Raw genomic sequence first — 17,394 nt, forward strand, 5'->3', positions numbered from 1 at the left:
AGGTGCACTCTTTTTTCTTTTTTCTGTTTGTTTCCTTTTTTGTCTGTGTATGTGTTGCTTTTTTTTTTTTTTAGTACCTCACTGCAGCAGCTAAAATCTAGCACAGGATTTCACCATGTGTTAGGGGAAAAAAAAAACCAAACCCCATACTCCATTTGTCCACAAATGAAAAAAAATGAAAAAGCTGTGAACAGCTTTTAAATAAGCATCAAAACTTTCACCAGCAGAACAGCACTGGCCAGAGTGAGCTTTGTGAGTAAGAAGAGGAGAACCTGCAGAGACAGGAGCTGAAAATGGCATTTGCTTGACATAAAGATACATCAATAATCAGTTTGGGGTGTAAGGGCTGCTCAGCAGAATATTCCTCTCTGAGCCTTGCCTGGTTTAAGAGGAGTTAGGAGGCAAACAGAAGCCCCTCAGCTGGTGTCTTTCTGCATGGCCACTGCAAGAGGAGGTGGCTGAAGGGGAGGGATGGGTAAAGAGCCAAAGGATCTTCCCAAAGAATTTCTCTGCTCATCACTGCTGCCACTCACAGCATGAGAACTTTCAACAGCAAAGACTTTAAAGGCTTCTTCAAAGAGCTTCCGGGCTCTATCAGAAGCTCCATCTGGAAAAAGTCTCATGAGACCTTGGAGTGTTTTGTAAATAAAGGCTGGGGACAAATGAGACTTCTTTTAAATTTAATCTTACAAAACTTGCTTTCCATCATGGATTTTGACAGGCCACACTAACACAGGGGCATTTACCAAACTGCATCCCTAGTGTAATGTCTTTTGGAAAGGGTGCACTTAGCTTGTCATCCCTACAAAGTCTTTTACTAAGGCAGCAAATTATAGGCCTCATGGGAATGTGCTGTACTTGGTTCTTTTCAGGTCATGTTCTTGGTCTTGGATTGCTCTGTGAAACTCTATACCATGCTTTATACTGTTTGCCTGTGGAGCTGTTTTGTGTTGCAGCAGCCTGAATAGCATTTCTATTTAAATCATTCTTCATTCTAACTAAAACAATTGCTGTTCTGGAGTGTCAGGGGATCCTTGAGGTAATAGGAACACTGTCTGGTTTGTGATTTACTCAGACCAATTTGGCCTTTGCAAGGCACCAGTATGTTTGGGTCAATTTTTCCTGCTTTGTTTGGGTCAGTGATGCCTCAGCAGAACCAGACCATGGCAACCTTGGGTATTTTGAGCACTGGTGGCACTGGTTGGGTGTTGTGGCCAGGGGCCTGTAGCATCATTTTCCCATCAGCAGTGCTAATGCTCCAGGAACCCCAAGTGTAGGGCCTAATTAGGGCCCTTTTATTGGCCCCCTCCTCCTGCTCATGGGCAGTGGGGACCCACCCTAATCAGGCACAGGTGGGCTTGACACAAGCTCATGCTCACTCCCTGGCGATTAGTGGCACCTGGTTGCCTCATTTCACTACACCCCAAGCATTACTGAGTTTTTAAGAACTTGATGTCTGCCTTTCCTGGTTTTCTCCTTTTGAAATGCTTCAGCTTTTCTAAAAATGTGGTTACCTTGTGCAGTTGTTTATGAACCCTGAGTTAGCTGCCTGCATGACACAAAACCTGCCTGTCTGGAGCTGTTGTGTGAGTTTCTGGCAGGGTATGAGAACAGAGAATGTGGAGTGAGAAAAGAAGTCTGAAAGCTCCATAAATCTTCTGTGTATTGAAAATATCTCCCACAATCTTCTTCTCTTCAGTCGTGCTCTTACCTCGAGACCTCAGCATATTTATGAACACTGAATTAAGCCTTCCCCAGTCTTCCTCCTCCTCCTCCTCCTCTCCCCTGGGAAATGACATTATCATCATCCCTTGTTTGTAGATGAGGAACTGAAGGTCTGAGTGGTGAAGTGACTCCTCCAAGGTCAGCTGCTGAATTAGTGGCATGGCTATGAATAGACATAGGCATTCCAGCTCTCAGCTCTCTGCTAAACAAGATCATGCTCTCCCAGCTTCAGTTTGTCATAACTTACTGACTAATGACCTCTGAGCAGCTAGAATGTGGCTGAAGAAATTCTTTGCAGGAGCCAACAGGTAATCCTTAGTTATGGCAGCAGCTGACACAGTTCACCTCCCCTCTACCCCTGGATCCTGGCTGCTTTTTTTGAGTTTTGTGAGGATGGGTGAGAGCCACCAGCCTGGCAAAGTCTGATCATTCGAGTGGGGTCTTTGCTGTTTGGTGGGATGCTGTAGGTGCTCCCCTGGATGTTCAATTTCATGATGGAAACAAAGATCCCAGACATTCCAGATCCCAGTTCTTCATTTGTCTTGGCGTAGCAGTAATGAAGTGTCCTGGTGGTGGTTTGACTGCAACATCTCATCTATTTTAAAAAGAGTTAAAAAACCTCCAGTGCAGTCTGCTCTTCCTTGAAGGGGAGAAGTAATTGAACTAAATGTCTCTCAGGAGCCAAGGGAGAGAAGTAAATTTTGAGCAGTGCTAATCAGGAAGAGAAAGTCATCTGTCTGCAACTGGTCACTTCCCTGCTTACATGGCAGAGTCCTCTAACAGCTCCATAAGAAGCTTTGTGATGAACAAATGTCAAGGGCAATTAAACTCTTGGGCCAGCAGCTGGTTATTATTAGGACAAAGAGTGGCCAGACAGAAGGAAAGCCTTCAGCTGATTCCTTTTCTCTGCTGCATCAAAACTGACAAGCTGCTCAACCCCCAGCTTTCAGGCAATAAGAATTTAAGTTTGCCACCTCTTATTCTAGTAGCAGCCCTTAGATTAGATTTAGAGAAGAATAGTTCAGAGAAAATATCTGGAAATATAAATATCTGGAAAGTCTTCACCACTTAATTGCTATCAGGCAGGAGCAGAGCTGTTTGTTAAGCTGGTAACAAACTAATATGTGGGCTGAGTTGAGCTTTTTCTCAAAGTTAGTTCATGGAAACAGCCCACTTTGAGGCTTGATGTATTATTTTAGCAGAGTTATTCCAGGGTTGCCACAATGCAACTCTGGGTGTTCTGAACACACCCGTGCTGCCAGAGAATCAGGAAGGATGTATTGAAAATCCTCTCATTTATCTAACAACATCTTTAGTGCCTTTCTGTGCAGGTTTAGCATTGTAATGGAAACATAATCTTCAGATTGATAAAAGAGCTCCTGGTAGAAACTGGGGACATGTAAATAGTGTTTGGAGCTGACTGGGGTTTGCACTGAGCACCTGCAGCTGCTCTTACCCCCTGTGACAACCATGGGAACTGGAAGTTCCAGGCCATGTCAGCAAGAGACCCCTGCAGAAGTGAAGGCAGAGCAATGGGAAATACAAAGTCATGCATAAGGAGGCCTTAAACTCCTCTTGAATGAGAGGATGTACATTAAAGTGGCCTTGGTTTGCCATGGGTTAATTAACCATGGGAGATACCTGGTTTAATTAAGCTACAGTGAGCTAAAACCATTTTACTCTCGATAGACATCATTCATCAGGGGGCTTTTTACCCTTTTGCACATCAACTTTGTGTCTCCTCTGGGTTTGCCTTAACTTTCAGTGTCCCTTGGTGAGGTTTTGGACACACAGACTAAAGACTTCTCTTATCTTTTGCAACCCTGACTCCACATCTGAGGAGATACTGGGCAGAAAGGCTTAGGATAAGATAAAGCACAGGTAGGAAATGTACACAGGGCAGGAGCTGCAGGACAGGCAGGGGAGGTCAAGTCTAAGTTGGAAAAGCATTTACACAGAGGTTATGAAATGGAACATTAAAACTTAAGAACATGAGAGTGAAACAGGGTGGCTAAAATCCATATGGTGAGTTTAAAGTCTTGCTGCAGGGTTGTGGTGCTGTCTAGCAAAGTAAAAATCATTTGTTTTACAAATCTTACTTCAAATTCCTGTTTGTTTACAGAAAAATATTGTTATATATTTCCCTGACTGCAGATGACCTTGATAAATCAAAATATCTTTCTGAGGGTTTATTTTTGTATTTTTTTTTTTCTTTTCCAGTAACTGCCCTTCATATTTGGCTTCTGCTTTAGCTAGAGCAGCTTCAGATGAAGTCCTTCAGAGTGATCTTTCAGCACACTACTTACCAAAGCACGTGGACAATGCAGATGGGATCATACGTAAGTACCTCTGTATGACTGCACGTGGTGTGGATCTGTCAGTCACACTGTGGTCAGGAACACCTTGCAAGTAATTCATGAGTGTTTGAAGTCAGCATTAATTTCAGGGATCCATCTAGTCTGAATAGTACTCATTTTTCCTCAAACTAGTTCCTTCTACCTTCTAGCTAAACAAAATTGGATGAGATTTCTTGTAAAGGAATATCCCATATTGCTGCAAACAAGCTCATGGAGAATTTCTTGGTCAGAGCTTTCTCATCCTTGAGTCTTGTCTAATTTCAGCTTTTACTATTGAAATCTTTATTTTCAATGTCTTTCTCTGGTTGTACTTGCACTTCATCCAATTTTTGCTCCTTAAGACTGAGTGGAAGTCACTGGTTACTTTAAATGCTCCTCCAGAAGACACTATCTGGTGGCCCTGAGTTTCTTTCTGAGCACTTCAGGCTGTGTGGTTCTGCCTCTTGCTGACAAGAGTTCTCCTCCTCCATCCTTAGAGCAAAGTCTCCCACATGTGGCAAGAGAGCACTGAGTTCTATCACAGTTAAAATAGTTCTTATGGATTTTAACTTTTAAATCTAGTTTTCAAAAAGGATAATATAAAGGTATTTTATGATTAAAAAGAAAATTTCCTTTTCTCTGTTAATCTGTGTGAGCTATCAAGCTTTTTTGCAGCATCCAGCTCAAAACTGCACCCTAAATCATTTCAGGATTCTGCTGACTTAAATTGCCTTGAAAAACTTTCTCAGGTGCCATGAGGAAAAGTGTTTCTGTCACTTGATCTTGAAAGTATGGTCATCAAACCACTTTGTCTGTTCCCCCTTTTTGTGATAAAAAAATAAGTAAATGATCCTGGGGATAAGTAGAGCCTTCAAAGAGGAAGATTCTGCTGTATTTCTCTGAGGCCCTTGGAAACCTTAGAAACAGAAAACCATACTGTGGGTTCCCTTTTTGTAGGTATTGCTGCCTTCTCCTGCTGAGCAGGTAAATGGAATAGATTTGTCATTGTTCTGGCTGAGCAGCCTTCATTAATTTCAAATTGAGATCTCTGAGACTTGCATAAATATTTGACAGTCTCCAAGGAAATGTTGACTAAGCCTCCACATAGAATATCTAAAGAGTTCAACAAAAAGGGAAAAAAAAACCCCACCACCATAAAATCCTCACACCTACAAAAAAATGTCATTTAAATATATCTACAGCTGTGATACACAGATGCAGACATAGATTGATGGGTACAGGCTATAGCAGGCTCTGGAAATGTGACTCCAGATGCAGATGTTGAGGTGAATTGGCACTATGAAGGTACCTGAAAATAACCTACACCTTTCCAGTGCAAGGTGAAGTGTTAAAAGATGAAGGTAAAGAGAGAGAACATCTTCTGGACCATAGCAAGGCAGAGGTTTCATAGGAATGCTGCAAATTCAAATTACCTGCCATAAATGATGATTTTCCAAACAGCATCAGCTCAAGTGATGCAAGGTTTGGTGAGGAAAACCATACACAAAGCTAGGGGGAATCATGGGCCCCTCAGCTCAGGAAGGAGATTGAGGTCCTGGAGCAGGTCCAAAGGAGGCAACTGGGCTGGTGAAGGGATCCAGCACAGACCCTATGAGGAGAGGCTGAGGGAGCTGGGGGTGTTGAGGCTGGAGAAGAGGAGGCTCAGGGGAGAGCTCATCACTCTCTACAACTCCCTGAAAGGAGGTTGGAGCCAGGGGGTGGTTGGGCTCTTTTCCCAGGCAACTCTCAGCAAGACAAGAGGGCAGGGTCTCAAGTTGTGCCAGGGGAGGTTTAGGTTGGAGATTAGAAAGAATTTCTTTCTGGAGAGGGTGATCAGGCATTGGAATGGGCTGCCCAGGGAAGTAGTGGATTCTCTGTGTCTGGAGATATTTAAAAAGAGCCTGGATGTGGCACTGAGTGCCATAGTCTAGCAACCACAACGGTGGTTCAAGGGTTGGACTTGATGACCTCTGAGGTCCCTTCCAACCCAGCCAATTCTATGAGTCTATGATTCTATGCTGAAGGAAATTCCATTGCAAAAGGTCAGCAGCTCCATTCCAGCTGATGTTCTCAGCAGGAGTCTTTTGAGGAACCAGGGCTGGTTACTTAGAGGAGAGCTGAGGCTGATGAATGCCCTGACTGGTACCACAGAGGGAAATTTTCATGCTTGGAAAGGAAACAAAAGGAGCTGTAGCAGGTGGTGAAAATGGGATTTCTACATCTTGAAGTTGGTGTTCAAAGTTCACTGTCTGCCCTAATGATGTTTGGATTGCTGCAGAATGTGAAACCAAGCTGAGTTTACCTGTCTGGTTGTGATATTCAGTTCTGTGTTCTCTTTTCTTACTAACCCAGAAAGATTTTTACCGTGTTACACAAGGAGGCTTTTACCTGATTTGCCTCAAGCTTGATTTTGCTAGGGAAAAAAAATAAGTAATTCCAAATTTCCTTAGTGACACATTTCACTCTGAGAACTGCAATGTGACAAATCATAATGCATGCTTAGGAGTGGGAAAAGCAGTTACTGGTGTGCTGCTGGAAAGGAAATTCCAACTTCATGAAAGAATACTAATCCTAAAAGTAGAATTGTTTGGAGTTATAAATACAGGAATGCAGGAACATGGACCTGTTGTATGTGAGGTGACCATGTGTCTTTGCACATCAAGAAGAGGATCTAAGAGTCACAGGCTATGACTGATTCTCCTCTTCCAGTTGCACTGGGGAGGAGAATGAGCTTCCAGGAGAACTGAAAGACATTTGATTTCCTTTTTGAAAGGTCAGGTTCAGATTGTTTAGTTTTCTTTTTACTGGAAGAAGATGTTCATGTGTGGGCTTGGCATTGTAAAGCACCCACCAAAAGAGGCTGGGTAGCAGAACCACATTGCATGGTGGAGGCATCTAAAATTTTGAGCAGACTTCACAAAGCAAATCACAAAGTCCCATTACCCAGTCCTTCCAAGTACTAGGAGATGGGATAACTATAGCCAAGATGCAAAGAGGTCACAGACTCACCAGAACCTGGAGTTTTTAATTTAAGGAAAACCTTGGCCACTGGCTTGATGTCTCCAAACCTGGGTATTGATCCCCGTTGTCACGCTGCTCACGTTTTCAAGAAAGGTCTTAAAATTCAGGTACTCAAAAGCAGAATCTGATTGCAGAGAATTCTACCCTGCCTTTACCCTAAAAGAAGTCAGTTTTCTCTGGGAGCAATTACTGCCTGAGCTGGATTTCCCACTCGCTGTGGTACAACTAAGCACAACTTCCAACACTGGGGATTTGGGGAGCAGCAGGAGGGAAATGAAATTCTCGGTGGCACGACCGCAGTGACAGCTGAGTCAGCCCTGGCTCAGTGCTGCAACATTAACAATTGATGAGTAATTTACAGCTGTGAGGGGGTGGTGGGGTGCTGTGGGCCTTTCTCCTGTTTGAACCTCAGGAGCAATTACTGATGATGCTGACACTACGCATCTCCTCGCAGGGAGAGGGGGGGGAAAGTGTTGGGAAGCTCAGCAGAGCCAATGGTTCCCTCCCTCCTTCCCTCTGAAGCGTGGCAGCCACGTGACCTGGAGATGTGAACCATCTCCACTGGAAAAAAAAATAAAAAAAATGGATGAGCAGGTCTGTAGGGTCTGAAAAAAATATAATTTGGATATGCCAGGTTTTAATGTTGCCTCTTGAGATAACATTTCCCAACAAAGCCATTGCTGGTGGCACCAGGGAGAGGGGTACACGTGTTGGGGGGGAACCTGTGGGGGGAACTGACTGCCCCTGGTGAGCCCATCATTTGATTTCCAGTACTTGTTTTTAAAGCTGTGTGATCAAGAGGCCAAGGCTCCTTCTTTTGATTATATACATGGCTTATTTCCAGCTTAATGGCTGCTCTCACAGATAAAGCTTGAGCTGACTCATAATCAGCAGAGCTGGGAATATCTCTTACTCCTCAGGATCTTGGCCCCCTGACCATTATAGCCCATCTCTTGTGTAGACCTAGTACAGAAATTAGTAAATGCTGCTTTTAGGTTCTTCACAGAATTTCTGCTGTAACCCTCCCCTCTGCTCCCAGTGTTTGAGCTGTTCCTCCTCCAGTAATGACTGACACTCATGGATTGCTGCTGGTTAGCTTTGAAGATCTCTGGCTTTGGGGAATGATCATGAATAAAGAGATTTTGATGTTTTCAGCTCTGATTCTTCCTGTTTTCCCTGCCCTAAATTTCAGAACAATCATCAAGTGCTTGAGTTCTCACATTTTAAAATCATTATTTCTCAAGAATGACAGTTCAGCATTTTTTGAAATTTAAGACCTTTACAGTTTTCTCATTTGCTCATGCAGATTTCTTTGACTCACCATCTAGTCAGGAATCTGGAAATCATGTTATGAAACTGTGAAGGTACCTGAATGTGTACGCTACTCAACGTGTACTCTGCCAGAACACCTGCAAGTAACACTACTCAGTCCTATAGATTATTGACTCACCTCAGTTCCAGAGTGGGGTGTTGTTTGAAAGAGATTTGCTCCAAAACCAAAAGGTCATTCTCATGGACTGTAGGTTTCCTGCGTGCTGCTTGAGGCTGTGATGAGGTCCCCACCAGAGCAGCTGTGGCACAGCAGAGCAGCACAGGGGAGCACACGCTGAGGGAAACGTATTTGCTTTTCATTTTTTTTCCTGCTGCTGCAAATGAGTTCCCCGAAGGCCTGGAGAAATGTTTAAGTTAAAAAGATAAACAAACAATGAGTTGCTTACTGATGAATGCTGATTATGGTAAGTTTGGCTTCTTTTTATGCATCAGAGCCCAGAATTTCCCTGCTGACATCCATTTCAACTGCTGGGCTCGGATGGGTTTGTTTCATCTTTGTAATGCATGCAAGAAATCTCACTCAATAACACCCTCAGCCTTTCATTTGTGGTTTTTTGCCTTCCCCAGAGATCGAGACGGTGAAGTTGGCCCGCTTGGTGTTTAGCAAACTCCACGAGATCTGCAGCAGCTGGGTGAAAGATTTCCCCCTCCAGCCAAAGCCCCACCGCTACTACGAGACGTCCATCCACGCCATCAAGAACATGCGCAGGAAGATGGAGGACAAGCACGTCTGCATCCCAGACTTCAACATGCTCTTCAACCTGGAGGTAAAGACAGGTCCTGTGGAAAACAAATGTTAAATACAGGCTCCATTCCTGGGGGAAGCAGCCAGACTTCTACAGTGCAGGGACCTGAGGAGGACTGGCAGTCAGGTGGCAAGCTCTGTAAGCATCGTGGCAGCAGGAAGTGCAGTGTCTGTGTTGGGTATGGAGAACAAAAGAGCAATTTTCACAGACTTCTGGTGAAATGTCATAGTCAAACACTTGTGCTTCCTCCTCCTTCAGCTACAAAACTGGACACTAGAATGGCAAGTAGAAGAAACAGCAAGAATCCTTCCTTTAGGATCCAATTGCTGCATAATTGATTCTTTATTGCATCCTGTCACTTTAATAACCATCTTCTGCCCCATCCATATTCTTGCTTATTTAGGTGAAATTAACACAAACAGAGGCAGATGTTTCCTTTGCCTGTCAGTTGTCAGCTTGCTTATTCCAATTTGTATTGGAACCCAGTGCTTAAAAATTACCATGTATCAATAGTGCAGTCCCTGAGGTGGCTGTCAAGGTTGCATTGGTGCTGCCAGTGGGCTGGGGTGTTCTGTGGGTGAGTTGATGTCTCTCAGTTCAACATTTTGTTACTCTGAACAGAGAATGGGAAGCTGAGAAGATGAGTGATTTTGCTGTATTTGATTTGTGAATGTAATCACATTTATCTGGTGAGAGAGTTCATGCAGTTGTTGAGGTTTTTTTACACATGAGTATCTAAGGGGATATGGATTAGATTTGAAAAAAGGATGAAAGCAGAGACTGGCTGGCTCCACATTTTAACTGCACTGGCATTTTATCCCTGCTGGATTCCAGTCTCAATGTAGACTTCATGCAAACTCTCTTGGATGTTCTTCTGTCTCTGTGGTTTTTGCAGACACAGAATCTCCTGCAGAATTTGATGAGAATGGCACTTCCTATTTGAGCTGAGTGACTGAATTGTAACAAATGGGACATAAGGAGCACTGAGAGCACTACATGGGTGCTCCTTGCAGTGCATCTCTTGCAGTTTGCAGCAATAAGGTGGAAATTTCCCACTGGTGCAAGTGAAGATGATCTGAGGAGTTTGTTTTTCCAGTGCAGACTCTGCCTCTAAGTGCAATTTAATGAGGACACCACAGATCTCAAGTTCAAAAGTTTGAAGAGAATCCAATTAGCTGTTTGCATTGCCTTCCCCCGAGTTGTTTTCTCAATGTGTTTCTATTGACAGGACCAAGAAGAACAAGCTTATTTTGCTGTGTTTGATGGCCACGGGGGAGTGGATGCTGCCATCTATGCCTCCATCCATCTCCATGTGAACATGGTCCATCAGGAGATGTTCCAGCAGGACCCAGCAGAAGCCCTGTGCCGGGCTTTCCGAGTGACTGATGAGCGCTTTGTGCAGAAGGCAGCCAGAGAGGTGATTGAGTTACCTGCCCCTGACTCTGAAAGTGTTCATCTATAAAATCTCTCTTTGTTTTCAGGGTGCTCTGAGTGCTGTGCTGAGCAGGGGGGAGCACAGAGCTGTCCACACACAGTCCATAGAGCTGGTGCCCACTGGTGGGCTTTTTCATCTTCCATAAAGGTGTCAGCCCCCACTTCTCACAACACCCAGTTCATTTAGAGAGATGTTGCTGCTATTCTTATGTTCACATGCTAACTAGGTTTAGTCCTTGGGGTGTTTTTCTTCCCTCATTTCTACAACATACATTTTTCTTAGCTCCAGAAAGTCAGAATAAATGGTAACTGACTCCTAGGCCTCCTAAACTTATTCAAGGGCTGAGTTAAGTGCAGGGAACTCAAGATGCTTCCAAATAAACCTCCCTCAGAGTTGATTAACATGCACACATTTCTACCAGCAGACAGGAAACAGGCACAGGAAGCCAACTACAAGGGGCAGCACAGCAGATCACAAGCAGAGCTCAGCTCTGAAATGTGATTCCAGTGTGAGGAAAGTTGCAGGGCAAAACTGATCACTTGTGTTCAGCCAGGTTGGCTCTGAGGGGCTGCACAGATGAAGCAGCAAGGAAAGCACTGCCTGTTCCTCCCTGGAACGTGTCCTGTTCTGGAGTCAAGCAGGAAAATTGCTTTGATGTGGTTCTTATTGTCTCATTAAAAATGGGGGGCATTCTTTTTCACCTCTTCAGAGCCTGCGTTGTGGAACCACCGGGGTGGTGACTTTCATCCGAGGGAATATGCTGCATGTGGCTTGGCTTGGGGACTCCCAGGTTATGCTCGTGAGGAAAGGCCAAGCTGTGGAGCTGATGAAACCCCACAAACCAGATCGAGAGGTGAGAATGGTCTCTTTAAATACACCTGGACAGTGTTCACCACTGAAGGTGGCAGACATCAGCTTTACAGGGGATGCTGGGTGTTGCTTTCCTGGTGGGAGCAGCAATTCATGTTCCAGCTCTCCTGCTTTGCTTGGCAGTTGGTCTGGGTTTGTGTGCAAGTCCTTTGCTTTCACCTGGTGGGGCCTGCAGCCTCCCCCATGCTATGTTTGTGGAAACACCAGGTTTTAATTGAAGTGTTGAGTGTGCAAGGGCAGCACCAAGTGAGCTCCTGTCTTGCTGTCTAGGATGAGAAGAAGCGTATTGAGGCACTGGGTGGCTGTGTGGTCTGGTTTGGAGCCTGGAGGGTGAACGGCAGCCTGTCAGTCTCCAGAGCTATTGGTAAGAGTGGGCTTTGATCCCTTTTTCAGACTTGCTTTTCTTTTCAATTACAGCTTTAATTTTATAGTTGTCAAAACTTGAGATACAGCTGGAGATAGACTTGTGAGCCATGACCTCTATATTTTTTTTTCCTTCTGCAGTTTGAGGGAATAAATTCCGAATAATTTCTTTAGCCTGGGGTAAGAGTCATGGGCTCCACACTGTTAACACGAAGGGGCTTCCAGGTGCTGTGGCTGCAGACCCAGACTTGTGTATCCCTGTGTTGTTTTTTCCACAGGGGATGCTGAGCACAAGCCATATATCTGTGGGGATGCAGACTCTGCCTCCACTGTACTGGATGGCTCTGAAGACTACCTCATTTTAGCCTGTGATGGCTTCTATGACACGGTCAACCCCGATGAGGCAGTCAAAGTGGTGGCTGACCATCTAAAGGAGAACAACGGTGACAGCAGCATGGTAGCACATAAATTGGTGGCATCTGCTCGGGATGCTGGTTCCAGTGACAACATCACTGTCATCGTGGTATTTCTCAGGGACATGAACGCAGCGGTCAGCGTCAGCGAGGAGTCAGACATGACAGAGAACTCTTTCCAAGGTGGGCAAGAAGATGGTGGGGAAGATAAGGAAAACCATGGAGACTGCAAACGGCCGTGGCCCCAGCACCAGTGCTCAGCACCTGCAGACCTGGGGTATGAGGGACGAGTGGATTCCTTCACCGACAGAACTACCTTAAGCATAGGGTCCAGCATTAACCTGTTTGATGAGCAAAGCTATTTAGACCTGACAAACCCAGAAACTAGTACACCTCAGAGTGCCAAATGTCTGCTGCCCAGTCAAGCATCCAGTCCTGGCATACCAAAGAGTGGGAATTTCATCAACGGCTTAACAGCGAAGAATGAGTCACCTGAGCTCAGCACATCGTCGGGCTGTGGACAGAGAGATCCCAGGGAGTACCACGCTCCTCTCAGTTTGGGGGCTGCAGGGCAGAGCATCTACAGGGTGAAGGGTTTATCCCCCATCTTCTTTGGGCTGGAAGAGGAACTGTTCAAATCCTTGGGAAAACGAGCGGAGTCCTTACAATTCCGGCTCTGTAGCGGGAAGAGGCGACGAGGAGCCCGGCTCAAACCAAAGTTTCACACGGCGCTGGTGGCTCGGGAGCCTCCTCAGACAGAAGGCTCCGGTCTCTCTTTACCTCTCCAGGGTTGCAGTAGCAGGAAGGTGTCGGTCCGACAGTCCCCGTGGGGGAGGCTGTCCCGGCAGCGAGCTGCCAGCGGGAGCGGCTTTGTGATGCGAAGACAAAGTCGCTGTATAGCAGAGCGGTACCTTCATCAGTGCTGTAAAATGTAACCATCTCCCTCATGTTCCCCCCCCCCGCATCCCCCTCAGGCTCCCAAAATAGACATTCCCAAAATAAAAACTGGCATCATCAGAAAGCAGGGGGGGGGGAGAAAAAAAAGAAAAGGAAAAAAAAAAAAGGTGGGCGTTTCAGAACGGTCCCCTGCACAGCTCAAACCCACGTGTACATAGATCTAGGAATTAACCAATGTAGTCGTTTCAATCTCAATAAAGTTTGCTGGTGGTGCCACCCTGAGCAATGCCACAGCCACCCGACCACCCGCACACACAACTCTCTGCTCACATTCACCAGGGAAAGGCACGCAGGGACAGACAGGGTGAGGGAACAGCCTCCAGCAACACAGAAAGCTGAACCTGCCAGAGGGGCATCTGTAGAGCAATATGTACAGAAAGGTTCTGGTCTAGAACTGCCAAATTTTTTTAGAGTGTGGGGGGAAGTTGCTGTAGTAGTCAAGGTGTGTGGGGTTTTGGGTTTTTTGGTTTGGTTGGGGTTTTTTTGTGTGTGTGTGTTCTGCTTTCTGTTTATTTCAGGCGAGCATTGAGATGAATTAGAGAATTACATCCACTGTTGCAGGTAAAAGACTAAAAGCCATACAGGGTTTTACCAGGTAACTTAAGAATTGACAAACTAAGCTCCTGCTGCTCTGTTCTCAGACTCCCATTGAGGTACAGACTCATAATTTACCCTTTTTTTTTTTCATGTAACATAAAACATGGAATATGAAGAAAACTGGGTTTTGTAGTTTAAAAAAAATATCTATTTCCTGTGGCTAGAGATGCAGTGTAGGGAATTTCATATCTTTCTGGTGCTTTTAGTGGCATTTTTTTCTTGTTTGTCAGTTGAGGAAACTGTTCTCAATTAGTTTTAATTGAACACGATTGTGCTTAATGCTTTGAGCCAACCTCTTTCCACCCCAACTTCATCTCAGGTCTTAAAAGAAACCAATCTGTGGAGATGTTCAGTACAACACTCCTGTCACTCCACCAGTCAACCCAGAGAACTGCTTGTGAGAGATAACAAGCAACTTGATGAGCTGTTCAGTTTCAGTAATTATTTCTAGATGGCAAAGGCATCACTTAAGAGGAAGCTGCAGCATGAGGGCTGTCGGGTGCTGTGCCTGGGAGGAGCAGTGCTGCTGCCATTTGGTGTTTTTCAGCCTGAGCAGCAATGGATCCTGGAGGGATCCGAGGCCAAGGGAGCTGCAGGGTTCAGTGGGGAGGGTGGAAGTCACTGCCCAGGCAGAGTTCTGCCTCAGTTAACCCTGGGATCAGAAAGGGAAGCCAGGAATGTCAGTTGCCCTTATTTTCCTAAGCAGAGTTAAGCTCACTATCAACCTGGGAAACAAACAGTGCCCCACTAGCTCTTCCCTCCTGGAGGTGCTCGGAGACCCCGAGGAGAGCAGCTAATTGGGACGTAAGTAAGCAGAGAATTCCCCTCAGCTCCACTGCTGCACACCCTCTTACTATTCTCTGTTACAGTGAGACATTTGGAAGAGTATGAACAAAGTCCTCCTAGGTGTGTATCGTACAATTCATATCACTTTTTGCAGTAACAATTTAATAACAGTCTTAGTCTTTAGCTAGAATTTGCAAAGTATTAAATAGTCAGGAGATTATTCAAGGCAAAGGTTGAATTCTGCCAATTTCTGCTTCTTCTATCTTTAATGCACTATTTTAAAAGCAATCTGATGAATAGCAAAAGGCTTTGTGAGTAGCCAGGAGTTGGAGTGTGGCTTTAGGTTCCTTTGATCTATTTTCAGACTTTTTTTTTTTTAAATTTTAAATCTTATGGGTTCATTGGCTCTTTCCTGTCATCTTATTAAGCCTTACTGTTGTCAACGTTCTCTTTAGCTGCAGCCTATGTTCTGAGTCAGAGTTACTGAGGAAATTTGAGAAATCATGAAAAAGGTAAAATATGCAACTCTGGGGCATCTCTGTGGTGCCTTTGTTTTCAATTCTTTGCAGTAATAATGATGCATTGAGAGTCCACCTTAGAGCTGCCTGTTGTGCTTCAGAGAGAAAGGTGGTGCAAGTGCAATTCTTTGTGTGAGAAAATTAGGATGAAACCCACGATGGATGAGAAAACTTCTTCCCAGTTCTGCAGGAGCAGTTGAAAAGCACTGGACTGCATGTGTGCTGTTTTGGGAAGGATCTTGCTTTTTTAGGTGTGGATTCATAAATAAGGATAATTCTGCAACTCGTATCATTTATCTTGCTAGCAGAAAAAAGAAAAATAATAAAAATCTACCATCATAGTTCCAGTGTGGTCAGGTAAAACCATTGTATAGATAGCAAGTGTTCATTTCTTCACTAAATGCGTATTTATAGAGTAGATAGGAACCATTTGTAAGGTAAGTCCTTTAAAGTTCTATGCTATTAAAAGTAGTGGTTATTGGTCTGATATATGCTGCTCTTGACTCTACACACTAGACAAAAAGCAGTGCTTTGTGAAATGCAGTGTTTTCTCTTAATGCCACTGGTGATAGGAAGTAGTTCTCTTCAGTTCAAAATCCTGTGCCCTTATTTGCTGCTTGCTAACGTAAGCAATAATCCCTCTCTAATGGTATCTTAAGTGTTCTGTATCTCGTACTTTGATTGTCTATCTGGTGACAATGTAAAAATATTAGGCTAATATAAAAGTATCTAATTGTATTTATTAACTGTGGATACTGAGATTCAGTCTGTGACCTGTGTTTTGTATTTTTATTGTGTATCTTAGTGGTGGTGACATTTGTATCACGATTCTTTCCAATAAAGAGCTGAAGTATCCCTTTTCTGCGTTAACACAACCCGCATCAGTTTCAGTTAACAGTGTTTGCAGAACTAGGAGGTAGGTAGCAAAAACATACTTTTTTTTTTTAATTTATCTTTTTTTTTTTATAAATTGTGTTGGTTTTGAGAAAGGGACTCCAGGCTGTTTGCCTGAAGCTGCTCAAAACTCGCTCGTCAGCTCTTCACTGTGAGTACCAGTGGGATTCACTTGATCCCCACTCCAATAGTTTCCTGTGTACACTTTTTCCATGTGCAACTCTTGAGGAATGTCTGCCTTGCAGAGAGCAGTATAGCACCAGACCAGGGAGCTGTTAACCCATTTTGATTTGCACTAAAGGTGGGTGGAAATGCATGTATATAACTTTTCTTTACCTAGAAGTGCCATCAATTGTCCTTGCAAGTTAAAACCATTCAGCATTTGATTCCGATTGCATTGTAAAGCTGAAGGACAATGTCAAAGCAGACTTTTACCTTATGCCACATTTATAGTGGTTCATCATCCTAGAAACTCCGCTCTGTTTTTGGAACACTGTGTGTCAGTGCGAAACACGTTGTCCTATGGGCAGATAAGATGAGGCATAATGAGTTCTGTGTTTATAGACATGGCTGCTGTAGTTCAGGTCCACTATCTCCTCACTAAATCCTCCTGACCCTGGCAATGTTCTGCGGGGAAAAACAAAAATGAAAATGAGAAAGATTGGTCTAAATTAAGGGCTGTTTTAGCACAATTTATTCACTCGGCACTAGTCTCGTAAACAAAGCCATCGAAGGGGATACTGCAGCTTTGTCATGCCTGTAATTTAGGGCAATCTTTCTTTAACTCATATCCTCTTTGCAACAGGAACAAAACTTTCTACCCTTGTATCATGTGCAATAAGTAATAAAGAAGCATTAACACAACCTCTGACTTCAATGTTCATATCCCTTCCCAGTCCTCGCTGATCAGGCGATCGCACTGTACTTGCCAGCATTAAAGCTAAAGAAGAAAAACAAACCCCACCTACTAGGGTCTAGTACAACTCTTGTATGTCACAGTTGCATTCTGTTAGGTTTTTTTTCCTCTCCTTCACTCTAGAAGACAACTTGGAACAAGAACAGGGGAAGGTGGCTGAGATCACCCTGAGTACTTCTACTTCTGCACGAGTACTTGTGTCGCTAGCCAGGCGTGTTGGCAGTCACTGCACCAGGTGCTCCTGGTGACCTTTCTGTATGATCTTGTTCATTAAGCTAATATGTTCTTTATGAAGTGAATAAATTAAAGCTAACAATTGTGTTGGGACTTTCCATTTGCAACCTTGTTCTACAGTTCACATCAGAGTTTAGTTATTACCATGTATTAGTCATCCATATTTTATTTATGAAAGCTGTTTATAAAAGAAAAAAAAAACCTGTTGAAGTTTTACCAATATCTTAATAAAACAGTAATTCAAACCACAC

The 17,394-nt window shown here is 44.1% G+C and overlaps 1 protein-coding gene across 1 annotated transcript; it reads left to right on the forward strand.

Annotated features, from left to right (window-relative positions):
* Nucleotides 1-1,998: 1,998 nt before the first annotated feature.
* Nucleotides 1,999-17,393, forward strand: PPM1E (protein phosphatase, Mg2+/Mn2+ dependent 1E). The gene is made up of 7 exons (XM_030462693.1): nucleotides 1,999-2,033; nucleotides 3,946-4,064; nucleotides 8,982-9,181; nucleotides 10,389-10,577; nucleotides 11,305-11,448; nucleotides 11,736-11,829; nucleotides 12,107-17,393. Exons 1-7 carry the CDS (start codon nucleotides 1,999-2,001, stop codon nucleotides 13,174-13,176), a joined length of 1,851 nt encoding a protein of 616 aa, XP_030318553.1. The 3' UTR covers nucleotides 13,177-17,393.
* The last annotated feature ends 1 nt before the right edge of the window (nucleotide 17,394 follows it).

This window comes from Calypte anna, chromosome 19 (assembly GCF_003957555.1).
Source record: "Calypte anna isolate BGI_N300 chromosome 19, bCalAnn1_v1.p, whole genome shotgun sequence".
Lineage (NCBI taxonomy): Eukaryota > Metazoa > Chordata > Aves > Apodiformes > Trochilidae > Calypte > Calypte anna.

Bases quoted from the DNA above. Each gene is read 5' to 3' on its own strand.
- PPM1E (XM_030462693.1), top strand. From the start codon at position 1,999: ATGTGGCTGAAGAAATTCTTTGCAGGAGCCAACAG. The intron at 2,034-3,945 runs GTAATCCTTAGT...TTTCTTTTCCAG, and splicing joins TTCTTTGCAGGAGCCAACAG to TAACTGCCCTTCATATTTGG. The intron at 11,830-12,106 runs GTAAGAGTGGGC...TTTTTTCCACAG, and splicing joins GTCAGTCTCCAGAGCTATTG to GGGATGCTGAGCACAAGCCA.